Source organism: Strix uralensis, chromosome 5 (genome assembly GCF_047716275.1).
Source record: "Strix uralensis isolate ZFMK-TIS-50842 chromosome 5, bStrUra1, whole genome shotgun sequence".
NCBI lineage: Eukaryota > Metazoa > Chordata > Aves > Strigiformes > Strigidae > Strix > Strix uralensis.
Window position 1 is genome coordinate 13,301,899 of NC_133976.1, and position 13,779 is coordinate 13,315,677.

Here is a 13,779-nt window from a genome sequence, read left to right on the forward strand (position 1 = left end):
TCTGTGGGTCAGGATCAGAGGAGAGGCCAGTAAGGGAGACCATGGTGGGTTGTTGTTACAGAACCCCTGATCAGGGTGAGGAAGCCTTCTTTAAACAACTCAAAGAAGTCTGATCACAGATTCTGGCTTTCATGGGGGACTTTAACCTCCCTGACATCTGCTAGGTGAGCAGCAAGGCAGAAGACAAGCAGGCAACAAGATTTCTGGTAGTTTTCAAGGATAATGTCTTTATACAGATACCAGATGAGCCAATGAGGGGTGACACACCACTGGACCTGCTATGAACTAACAGCAAGAACTAGTGGGAGATGTGGTAATCAATTGGCTATAGTGAAGCTCAGGATACTGTAGCAAAGAAGTTCAGGACACTGGCAGGTGTCAGGCCTGGACAATCTTCCTGACGAAATCATGAAGTGAGTCCTCTGAGAACACATTTCTGGACACCCAAAGGAGAAGGTGGTGACTGGGAACAGCCAGTGTGGATTTACCCAGTGCAACTCATGCCTGACCAACTTGATTGCTATGCTAAAATGACTGGATTTGTGGATAAAGCAAAAGCAGTGGATGTCATTTACTTTGACTTTTGCAAGATTTTTTGCACTGTCTCCCACAATATTTGTGTATTGCATTTAGGGCATTAAAAACCTGGATGGATAGAGAACTGTACAGATAAATAACTACTTGGGTGGCGAGGCTCAGAGGATAGTGGTTAATGGGCCATACTCTACCTGAATGCCTATGCAAGAGGAGTACTGCAGGGGTTTATAGCAGAGTATGTCCTGTTTGACATCTTTATCTACAGTCTGAAGGAGGCAACAAAGTCAATTTTCCGGGTGACCCGGGGGGGACCGATCAACATGTTCAGGGGCAGGTCTGCCATTGAGGGACCTGGTCAGGCTGGAGGAATGGGCCAGCAGAAACCTTGCGAAATTCAACAAGGACAAATGCGAAGTCTTGCACCCGGACAGGAAGAAAATCTTGCAACAGTACAGGTTGGGAACTGACTCATTAGACCACATCTGTAATACTACATCCAGGTTTGGGACCCCCCCAATACATGATAAACTGGATTGATACATGGGAGCAAGTTCAGCAGAGGGCCACCAAAATGGTCAGGATCAGGGGCACTCACCTGGAAAGGCTGTGGGTAATTCTGTTCCCCTTTAGTAAAGTTTGGCACTGAAAAACAGCATAAAATGTGTCATTTGGGTTTGTTACAGAATAACAGGCTTTTTTTCTTTGTTATACCAGAAGTTAAGAGGTGAACGCTAGCTAAACTATGTTGAAGCTTATATCTGAATTTGAGATACTGGTGACAGAATACCTAGCTGCCTCCCCATAAGGTCTAGCCTGCACTATTAGTAGCTGCATACTTTTATGGGTCTTTCTAGGTCACTAGCCAAACTAAAGGTTTTAGGTTATATAATAACAGTAAATTCAATAACTCCATAAATTCACAGGGTATGTTGTTAAACATTTAACAGCAAAGGAAATAATATAAATAAATAAAGAGACTGAAAAGCAAATAGAAGAAGAAAAGCCTAACTTCATGAGATCAGGCAGTTATTAGGTAGAAAACACTGGTTTGTAACAAGGCTGAATGATACAGTCAGTAATGAGGTACAAGCACTAAAAGATTTGAACATCCAAAAGATCAAAAAGAATGTTTCTTTTCAGTCTGTTTTCTTCAAAGTCTAAAGAATATAGCATAAAAAAAGCTGTGTTAATAAAATCAGTTTCAAAGGCAGAATCTTCTACAATGAAGCTGTACGTGGCATGCAGCAAATCTGCTGAACTTCAGGAATACAAATTGATAATGCTGCACTCAGTTGATGTACTTGGGGATCCTTTTCTGCTGGTAAAATGAGTGTGCCAGTGACAGTCCCTTTTATGTTCGTGTCTGAACCCTGAACCAGCTGGCAGTGCTGTCACAGCTACTCCCTGCATGTCAGTAACGGCTGGGGCACACGCTGAGCTTCTCCAGCAGGTTTGCATTCTGCACCAGGCTTCATCCTGAAGTGACTTTGCTCCTAGCAGTGCCCACATTAGTTAGTTTAAAGCTAGGAGCTGTGAACATAAGAGTTTCAGTGACTGTTTCGATGTACCCTTTTCTATATTAAAAATTAGGTAACGTGTAATTAACACAGAATCCAGAAATTATCCCAAACTATTCTTGGAAGCTAAAGCACATAGCTGTTTAATTATTCCATGGAAGCCTGGATGCATTAATATCTAGTCTCCTGGGCAAGAACTTTTAGCTAAAAATGAGATTTTTCAGTGTTTCCTAGTTGTCTCTATTTCCCCAGCAAAACACTAGTCACTTTAGTGGGAACTGTGAGATCAACAAGATCTCCCCAAACATTCTATAGTACAAACCAGGTACCCAGCACAAATAACACAGAAGTAAGTACAGAGAGCAAGACAATGGATAACATGATTTGATGAAAAAAACCTTAAAGTTTTAATAATAAATATTTTTCAGTGAGTGTTTCTGCTTTCCTTAAATCTGGTATTTCTAAATACATGGAAAACAGGATTTTGTAGTTTGTTTGGAATCTTTTAACAGAAAGTCTAAGCTTTCTCTTGAAAAGGACCGTGGAGAGTACTCTGACCAGCTTCAGCTATTGCCCACTAAACTGCTGAGAATTAGTTCTTTATCAATGCTTTATTAAGGAAACTGTCTCAGGCACTGCCTACAATAGCCTACCTAAACTCTCAACATATAAGGTATTGTTTCCCCTAATTTCTTTTTAATTGCATTTTCTAATATTTATTTAAATAACAGCTAATGAGCCCTTTATGAACTCTTTTTTGATAGTTAAAATTCAGTAGTTCAGTTGGTACTTTTTGAGCATATTAATGCAAATCGTGATTAGATGTGACACAGTTCTGCATGTCAGAGGTATCAAGTACACCTAGTGTTAAAATTATCCCTACTGTTGGCAATATTTCACTTGGTAACAATGCTGGGATAAGATATTATTGAATTGATAGTAATATTTAGTAATCTGTGTTCTGCACAATTAAGGATGTAGTATATCACAATAAGCTGCACAGAAGGAAGAAGATACATTTATCAAATGTGAATGTTACTTAGACATTTGTTTCCATTGTGCAAGAAGAAATTATGCATAATGTCATTTTATTCATCAAAATAAATAGCACATGAATAGTTTTTGATTACACACAGAACATAAGCAGTCATGACTTTGTGAAATTTGCTAGTATGAGAGTGGCTGTTGGAGAACATGAGTTTAATTGAAATTGAGCTTACAAGGCTTGGCTTAGAGTTGGTACATTCCCTAACTTTTCCAGATCTTCCATGATAAGAAGAGAGAATTTGGTTTTGCTGTAGAGGTGGATTGTTCATCTTCCCATTGTTCTTATTTTCACTGAGGCAGTAGGTTAAATCCTGATTTTCAGTGAGCAATGTTATCCTCTCTTTCCTTATGGCAACCTGTAACAGAAGGTTTTCAGGAGCAGCAGCACAACTACTATATCTGTTTCATGTATCAGCTGGGCAATGTGGACATGTAGCAACACAAGCATTCCAACTGGACATCTCCAGCCCTCTGGTCCTCAGGGAGCAGCAGCACAGCATGCTGTGAGCAGTGTCCACTCCCTGGTAGTCACTGTGCTGTGCCTTAGAGTATTGCAGGCAAAGTTTTTTGTGTAAGCTATGCAGTGAGGAACAGTGGTTTAGACTTACAGATAAATATTCGCAAAGACTGTATCTCTTAAACAAACTGTAAGAGTGTGCAACTGCACTGGACTGTGGAGCTGCATGGTATTTTGTAACTTTTAACCCAGCTCTTTTGATACACTCTGTAGTAGGTAACTGACTTGAAAAGGCAAAACTGAATTTGAAACAGGGAGAAAGAAAAGTGAAGAGAGAAAGCTAGAGATAAAACAAACACAGGCTGTTGAGTGGAAAGATACAATATTTTTCTGAAAAGTGTCGTATATAGGTTAGAAAGGATTCCTGACCTGTGCCTGGGTGTTAGCAAGGCAGGTGAACCAAATTCATACTGTCTTCCACAGCTTCCACATCCTTATTGACAGCATTTTCAATCACAGCAGGCATTGTATTTTCTTTTTCTCTCACATACAATATTCTTTTGTACTATACAAATATTTTGATTGGAGAAAATTCAAGAAATATGCTCTCGTCTTTCTTTCCAGCCTGTCAGTAGGGTAGTGACACTATGCTGGCGTTGTTCTGAAACCTTGACACAGCTGGTACTCCATAAACTTCAGAAAAATTAATCTTTGGGTTTGGTCATATACTTTATCATCTTGGCACACTGAGATCCAAAATATACTCCTTTCTCCATCCCCAGAGAAGGTTAAGTGGCACCATCAAAAATCATTCTGAAACACAACAGCTTTCAGAAGGCAGAATAAGAGCATTTGGACCATTAGCATAAGCAGGCTGTGATGAGAAGGCACTACCATTGATTATTAAAGTGACCTGCTTGAATTTATATTAATCTTTTCTTTTTTTCCTTCTTTCTTTCTTTCCTTTCTTTCTTTCTTTGAAAATACCAGAGCTTTTGTTACCATTGGGCATTTAACTTTTAGAAATGCAGCTCCTTCTGCATTTAAAAGCTTACGCAGATGCATACTGAGCAAAGTGTCTTAGTACCAGCTGTACCTTTTTGATCTATTTTTTTGGATGACTGCTGCAGTCTTAGTTAGATGCCACTTCTCTACTAAGGAATAAAGCATGAAATGTGAAAACTGGAGCATATATACGTACTATACAGATTACCCAGCACCTTTCCATCCACTCATGGTATCAGCATTGCCAAATGCTGCACAGTTACTGATTTTTAAATGATGATTTTACAAATGTTCCTGAACAGGCCCTTCACTGGATGATAGGAGGAGATCTGTGAGAATGCAATGTTAGATATTGGAGACTGAAAACAAAGGATAGAATTTTGGTTTTTCCTTATATACAGAGAAATTCTCCTAGAGTCAATAGAATTGAAAGACATAGATGATTGAAGTGTTGAGCTCACAAAAATTAAGACTTCATATATAGCATAGTAACCATGAAACTGCTGGTTGCAGAAATTATACATGAACTAACATGCTTGTGCTACCAAATGAGTATCAGAGATTGCTATCATTTGTAGCTCCTTTCCCAGTTCAAATCATGGTGGCCGACAGTCATCTCCCTCACAAGTGGTTTATAACAATTCTCTTTTATAAATGTTTACTGTTCACTCTCACCCCTAATGACCATCACTGGGCACAGTGAAATGAAAAGGAGTAACTGTAATGCCCACACCACTAATCTGGCAAATGCTTAGCTTCCTATTTTATGAAGGACTAAAGTATTTCTGTCCTGTAATCTTTTATTTCAATAGTGAAAAATAGAATAGATGCCATTATTTGATGTAATGAAGAATAAACACAGTGCTCCTGAAAGCAAATGTAGCAGAAGATTCTTCTAACAGAAGCTCTGTGGTAAACTACACTCCACTAACCTTATCTGACATACTTTAAGGGGTGCAGGGAGCTTAGGGTTTGTGCTCTAGCAATTCAATTATACTGGTCAACACAGAATTTTAATTAAACATAGCTTACAGGATGCATCTCAAATGAAAAATTAATTTAGAGCGTAACCTTACATGGAGTTTATATCTATTATGATACAGGAAGGTAATTTTTTATTTCCTTTCTCTGAACCCATGACTATTTTATCATGTTAGATAATCAGTAGTTCAATCCATGCATTTAAAAGTGGGTTCTCCGTAATATATCCAATTCATTACATTTTTACAGACTTTTACACTAGAAAATGGAATTTGCCATTTGCCTTCTCAATAGTTGTGCCAGTTATGTATCATTACTTTAGGAAAAAATAGGCCAATAGGTTAATAGTAAATCCTCACATTATTTCAGATTTTTATAAATATGTAAAATAAAATGTCCTCTGCATCTATAAACTTTAAAGTGTATATATTTACAGAAAGATACCTACTTTTAAATTTGGCAAAACATTTACTTTCTTTTTTTAATTTCATAGTTGGAAAGAATTCCATCTACTAATACACTTCAGGAAAGGGACCTATGCACACATCTCCCTGTGTGTGTATGTGTGTGCCTGTGTGTTTCTGTGTATTTTTAAGTACATACAGATTTTACTGGCATCTTACTTTCTCTAAGGAGATGTAATTTTAGATAGCCAGATATGAAAGCAACATTAAGTTAATTAGGGGAAGGAAACCTTGCAAGGTCACATGAAAATAAAATGTACCTATAGTATTTAAACTAATACTTTATTCTGTGTCAAAGTGTTAGGTAAAAGCATCATTTTTTCACAGTACATTATTGCCTTATTTATCATGCATGCATTGGGAATGAAACACTGGGGGGGCAGTACAGGATTTGTGCATCAGCTGCTTCCTTTTTGAACATTTATGGATTACATTCCACACTCTTGTCTCAGGATATACAGGACTTTGTGGGAACCACTGTAGGGTCAATCTCCTACAGATTTTACAGAAGTTGGGGGCAGGTCTGGAAAGAGAAACACCATGGCTTTCTAATGCTTGGTGACTTGATGATGAGCCAGTGATGTGCCCTTGCAACAAAGGCGGCCAACAGCCTCCTGGGCTGCAATTGGCAGAGAATTGCCAGCAGATCAAGGGAGGTGATCCTTCCCCTCTACTCAGCACTGGTCAGACACAGCTGGAGTCCAGTTCTGGGCTCCTCAGTACAAGAGAGACATGGACATACTGGAGAGAGTCCAGTGAAAGGCCACTAAGATGATTAATCATAGAATCATAGAATGGTTTGGGTTGGAAGGGACTTTAAAGATCACCTAGTTCCAACTCCCCTGCCAGGGACAGGGACACCTTCCACTAGACCAGATTGCTCAAAGCCCCGTCCAACCTGGCCTTGAACACTTCCAAGGAGGAGGCAGCCACAACTTCTCTGGGCAACCTGTTCCAGTGCCTCACCACCCACACAGTAAAGAATTTCTTCCTAATATCTAATCTAAATCTAACCTTTCAGTGTAAAACCATTGCCGCTCATCCTGTCACTACACTCGCTGATAAAGAGTCCCTCCTCATCTTTACTTTAGGCCCCCCTTTAAGTACTGGAAGGCCGCTATAAGGTCATTCTGGGGCCTTCTCTTCTCTAGGCAAAACAACCCCAACTCTCTCAGCCTGTCCTCACAGGCAAGGTGCTCCAGCCCCCAGACCATCCTTGTGGCCCTCTGAACCGGCTTGAGCAGGTCCGTGTCTTTCTTATGTTGGGGGCCCCAGATCTGGGGGCATCTCTACTATAAGGAAAGGCTGAGATAGCTCGGACTGTTTGGCCTAGAGAAGAGAAGGCTCAGGGTGATTTTATCAATCTAAATAAATATCTGAAGGAAAGTTCAAGGAAGATGGAACAAGGGTCTTTTCAGTGGCGCCCAGTGACAGGACATGAGGTAAAGGGTACAGACTGAAATACAGGAAATTCTGCTTAAAAGAAGAAGAAAATTCTTCACTCCGTGAGTAATCAGGCACGTGCCCAGAGAGGTTGTGGAGTCTCCATCCTTGGAGATATTCAAAAGCCAACTGGAGATGGTGATGGGCAATCTGGTCTAGGTGAACCTGTTGTGAGCAGAGTGGATGGGCTAGACAATCTGCAGAGGTCCCTTCCAGCCTCAGACTTTCTGTGATTCTGTGACCTGCTTAAATACCTTATGCTGCATTTATTCCTATGAAGTGACAATAAAGTAGCCCTGAAAAAAGCATTTCAGAGTTCAGGCTTGTGAAGGTTTCAGAGCTAAAAATACTCTAAAAATAATAGGAAAAGTTGAGTAGCTACATTAAGGAAGTCCTTGGGCTTCTTGTTGCAAATTTGTGGAGTTCCTCATCTGCCAGTCTTTGGCAGAGGCTTGTATCCTTCATTGTAGTATTGGAAAGGACTGAGCAGGAACAATGTGACATGAAGACTACAGCAGTCTAGGCAGGTTCACTCAAGAAAAGATAAGATATTACAGATGCGTTTAAAGGAGAAGAAACAAGCAGAGGTGAAGCAACTCCTTAACATTGTTTTTTAACTCTTAAATCTCCCTATTGCCAGTCAGGCTTTACTTTCTTATTTGCCTTTACAGCACACCAATAATTGTTTATTCATATTGTCACTGGAAAAAAAAACAAACCACTCATATGATCCAGGTGTACTTCTTTGTTACCAGTTTAATGACTGTATTCAGTATGAGCTACATCAGTTCTGCTCTGTCTAGTTCAGTACTCTTTATTGTCTCCAAAAAGTTAATTTAAAAGTGCAACTGAGTTTGAAAAGGCAAAAAAAATCTGTGATAAGGAATTCCAGAGTCAAATTTCCTTATAGAATCTCTACCACTCCCTGTATATTGTGCCATCATCTTTAACTGCACAGAAATCAATACCTGTGCATGATGAGAATACCCATCCTTTTGAGTATCCTCCTTCAAAGTCATCACATCTGGCACTGAGGTTTTTACTCTGTTCATGTCAACTGAGATACTTAACACATCTGTCTGATGCCCTTTAAATACAAGAGGAAGTTTTGTTGGCAGTATAATAACTTTTTAAGTGTTCAGTGTGAGTGATAATAAAATATGTATTTATGGATATACATGTATACATATATGAGAGTTTGCTTGTACATGAACACAGATTGATTTTCAAGAACATTAAATTAAGATATTTAACATTTTCGTTGTTAGCACCAGAATGTTTTAGGTATTAACAGTTAAATGTCTTCTCTGGTTCTGCAAAATGTAATTAGTTTTAAGGCCAGGAGATGCTATAATATCTTATTTTGGTTTGTACTTCCATGTGTGCTCCAATATCCCTGATATATAGCTAAGCTTTGGAACAGGATGCCTTTGGAGGCTGTGGAATTACCATCACATTAAGACAAATAGTACAAACTTCTCAGGAACATCTACGTATACTTACTCTACTTACATGGCAGAAGGCAAACTCCTTTTGTTCCTTCAAGGCCAACTTTTCCAGGATTCCTAGCAAAGAAAAAAGCTCAAAAAGCAAAGTACTTTTTTTGTATGTACCTATTTGAGAAAACATAATGCCCTCACTTCCTCTGGTGGTGATGTCATACAATATGCACTACAGCTGATGGCTGGCACAGCTGTTGGAACAATAAAGTAGTTCAACTAAAATGTGTTGTTCTACGGACTGAGATCTGTGTTTGCATGCCAGTTTCCAAGTTACTAGTACTTGTGGCTGCCGTGGTATGTGTTCAAAATTTTGCATTTGCTTTACTCACTGTATCTAATTACACTATCAGGTTACTTCCCTCGATGCCCAGCAAAGATCCACAGTTTTGTTACTAGAAATCTTAGCATTCTGTACTGCGTTTACTGAGAGAGATAACTCTTTGTTTTTCAGAGCTTCCATATGGCTGGGAGAAAATTGATGATCCCATTTATGGCACTTATTATGTTGAGTAAGTTCCCAAGTTCAATATTAAGTTGCTGTTAATATGTCATAACCTCATAGTAGGATTCTCTGCAGTGCTTAGCCTGGCAAGGCATGGGTACATTTACTTGACATGTTAAACTGAGGGTGTACCAGGAATTCTCAGTCACCAGTATAGCTAATGTGTCCAAATATATTCAATGTATCTCAAATCAGTGACTCAGGCATTCAGTCATTCCCTTTCTCCAGGGTCTGATTTCATGGTATTGTTCCAGCTGATACTTGTACAAAGACCATATTCATTAAAGAAGTGTTGTATATTCTATGTAAGCTTTGAATATCCAGGGAGGTAAAGAACTTGTTAATCAATGAATAGAAAGCATAATCATTTTAGCTCAGTTAAGATCCTTTTCTCAGTAGTCCTTCCTTGCTGCAAATCAGATGTCTATACTGTTTGTACCAGAAGGCAGGTTATTTATACGCTGCATATAAAATTTTAGGGATGTTGTGTTTTATTTTGTACTTAAAAGTGCAACTGAAAATAAGAGAATATAAATTTCTGTTTTCATAGCACGATGTTTGCTTTCACTTTTTTCAGATTTTATTTTAGTCGTGAAACAAGAGAAAAATATTCTTATTCCTCTGTGCGAAGGACAGCAGAAAGCTTTTGTTTGATGTAATAGGTAGAATCTGTTCTGGACAGTTCCTACATAAAATAAGTAAATCAGAGAGATTATTTTCTCTGCTTCTTAGCTTAACACAGTGAATGAGACTTATGCAAAGTGAATCTAGATTCAAAACTGTGATACGTGTTCAGAGTGGTCACTTCTCACTCTGCTCTCTACACAAGGTATATAGCAGAGGAGGCAGAAAGCCACTCCCTGTCACTGTGCAGACAGTGCTTGAAAGGTTGAGAAAGACCTATCCTTTTTCCTTTTATTAAACAAGAAACATCTTTGGAGAAGATGGCTCCTGACCCAAAATCTCAATTTCAAATCCTGGCACTTAATCAGTACATTTATTGTAGTTGTTTGATTCAAAATAGAAAAGTTTAGTTTGTGTCACATTATTCCCTTGGTCTCTCAAATCCATACCGCCACGTTGACTGCAGGATCACTTTGGACAGGTACTGGGGCTGCAGATTTTCCAGACCACAGGTTATCCTGCTATTAACATGCACGGGTTAGAGCTGGACAGCGAGATCAAAAAAAGATCTGATTTGTGGAGGGTTAGAAGATGTTAGATATCCCTTTGTTTACTGCTGTAACAGTAGCAGCTTGTGGATTCCCATGCACCTTCCCTAGCTCTCCTACGAAGCAAACAAACAAATGGAAACAGTGTTTGGCCACTGCCCTGCTGACTCCTTCTGTCCCATTCTCCAAATGCAGGAGCACCTGCTCTGCTGCTTTGTCCCCAGCTTATTCCCTGTCCTCAGGTGAAAGAGCCAGCAGTCCCATCTGCTTTGCTGCTCAGCCCAAATCAGCTTAGTCAGTCCAGATTCAAGCAAAAAGATAAGTTTTTGAAGTCCCTACATAATGCCATTAAATCACCCTCTCTCTTTATGCCTGAGCTCTTTTAGGATGTTCCCAAGTAGCGAGGGGCAGGGGTTCTCATATCTCTTTGTACTTAACCCCCTCTGAAGATTTCTGCACGTGCAATTATGCAGCTGCTGGGTGTGAGCAAGTCTTCTGCCCCAGTGGTTTTCAGTGTATTTTGGTGTTGTGCACAGGTGTTGTGCAATTTCTGTGCATTAATCTCTTACTGAGACCCCGCTTGGTTGTTAACACAGCCCAAGGCATTCTGGCACTGGTGAGGCTCACACTTCACTGCAGAGTCAGAAAAGAAACAAGCATTTATCTCCATTTCATGTCCAACCACAGGTAAACAGACACAAGGCATCAGGCCCAGATGTTATTATGCAATTACATACTTCGAGGCTGTTAGTGCCAAATTTATTAATCCTACCACAGATAAGATTTGTGGAAAGATATATCAAACCTACTGCAGGCTCAGAGGTTTTTAGAAGTAAAATGGATGTTCACAGGATGGCATTAAAACTGCAGCCGCACTAAGTTCATAAGGAGTTTTATAGTCAGTAAAATGTAGCTGTACTTTAATTTGCTGTCTGAGCTCAATAAGTTTGAAACAAAGATTGCTTCCATTTTTCATGCCAAAAAGTGGCAGTCACACCTTTTTTATTACTACTATTCAACAGATGAGTTCATTTTTAGCTAGATAAAATCAGATTACAATAAACTCTCTTAATTATGTCATAAAAGTGGGTAAATCTTGAAAACTTAAATTAAGAACTTTCACACATTCAAGTCCAGTCCAGCTGTACATGCAGGCCTTTAAAACTGTCAGTGAAAGAAGGGTTTGTACTCTGCTCACTGAAATATTTGTATCCCATGGGAAGTCTGTAAGGATGAGCAATGAGGCAGACAGATTGCGGTTCACCTTACAAGGACCAGCCATGGTCATCTCCAATATTCTGAGACCAAAGGAAAAGTTAAAAAACAAAAAAACCAAAACAAACAAACAAAAAAAAAAAACCCAACACAAAGAAAAGCCTCAAAGGTCTTGCTAATAAAGTTAATAAAGACTGATCACAACATATTTGCAAATTCTGTCTCCAGTATAACTTCTCTTAATCATGCATGAACATAGGTGTGAGACATTATTAAAATTTTCACTTGTCTTGTTGTGCAAGTCTAGGCTTCATTTGTAAGGTATAGACATTTGACATAAATGAGAAGTGTTTGCTATACACGGGTTAACTTTCATGCAATTTTCTCTTAATTTATAAACTAAGAACTAGCAGCACTTAGCTGTGCAGGGCTATGGAAAGAATGTGGTTATTAGAGTGTGCTGGGTCTTTCAGCATTCTAATTGCCAAAAGATTATTTCCCTCTTTAAGGATAATTAGCTGCAACACAGAACTCAATTTCCAGACATGGTCTCCTTAATAGAACAGATAAATTAGCCATACAGGTATTTATTCTGGAAAAATATACTTCCTCGACATACAGTTTCTGACAACAGTCTGTTACTACTCAGTCTTTTTCTCATTATAAAGTATTTATAACTGAAAAATGTGAATGTAAAGAGGAGTTAGGCACTAACCAGTTATGCATCAGAATGTCCATCTTTTAGGCATCCTGATACTCAGAATTACTTTGGTGGATTATAGGCAACAATTTCAAAAGTTAAGTCACAAACTACCAACAAGACCCATACATCAAAGTAGCTAAGAAAAGGAGATGCTGCCATTTTGGCAGGGCTCAATATCTTGGCCATCTACTGAAATCTGCATGCTAGGCATTATTGCCCATAAATCTCCTAAGAATGTGTTTCAGTTGTCTTAAGCACGTCTAATGTGACATTCCATCACAAAAACAACTTAGCCTGACCACATTCACTGATGAGATGGCAGAATGGTGCCTATGTCTTATAGGCTGGCTGGTGGTGACAGTACTTACTCATAACACGAGACAGTATTACAGCTTCACAGCTAAATGCAGCCCAAAACCAAATCCTACCTCAGAGGGGTTGTCCCCAGTTTAGCATACAGCAAGCTAACAGAGGATGGCAGCACCAACTACCCCTTTTTCTCTGCACAGGGAAATTCAGGGTTCCTAGGACTGGAAAGCAAACAAAAGGCAGAATGATTCTTCTGTACAGCCACAATGGCACTAGGAGAAATTAGTTGGATTTTTGTCTTTGGATTAGACTTTTATATTTAATATATATTGTATAAAATAAAGGAAGAAAAGCAAAGATATAAATGCTCACTGAATTAGATACTATGAGCAATACATTTTTGGATCACATCCAAAATCTATTTAAACCACAAGAGCACTTATTTGTAACCATCTCTAAAACTCGCATTTGGCTTGTCTTATTAAGGCCTAGGTTAGTAATATCTATTTTGTATGCAGCTGAAGTAGCTAGATGAAAGGCTAGAATGTCTTTTCAAGGGAACTACTTAGCTTAATAACTTCTTTCTCAGGTAAACTCATCAGTAGCAATTTTTCTGATTTAGCCACAAAGCTGTATAGCACTTAAAATTGCATGAAAGGGAGGTGTTTCATGTCTCATCAGTCTAGGAGCATAAATCCAGTGTTACAGACTGAGAAAATGACTGATTATCAGTATAATTTTATTTTCTTTGACTCCTCTTGGACACAATATTTAATGCAGTTGTTTGAATGTTTTGGAATTCTCACACTGTGCTTTCAAGACTGCACGCTACCATAAAATAGTCAAAATATGGGAATAAATCGGAGCTAAGAATTATTAACATTGCACCAGCAACTTGAGGTGCTTCAAGTACCTCTCTAGACTT

At 38.9% G+C, this 13,779-nt stretch overlaps 1 protein-coding gene across 10 annotated transcripts in view; it reads left to right on the plus strand.

Annotated features, from left to right (window-relative positions):
- The window catches only part of MAGI2 (membrane associated guanylate kinase, WW and PDZ domain containing 2), a 763,738-nt gene that overhangs the window by 592,732 nt on the left and 157,227 nt on the right, over positions 1–13,779 (plus strand). For all 10 annotated transcript variants that reach the window (XM_074869887.1, XM_074869888.1, XM_074869878.1 and 7 more), the window contains one exon: positions 9,405–9,462. In XM_074869887.1, the coding sequence (XP_074725988.1) occupies positions 9,405–9,462 (58 nt within the window). The remainder of the gene's footprint in view (positions 1–9,404; positions 9,463–13,779) is intronic.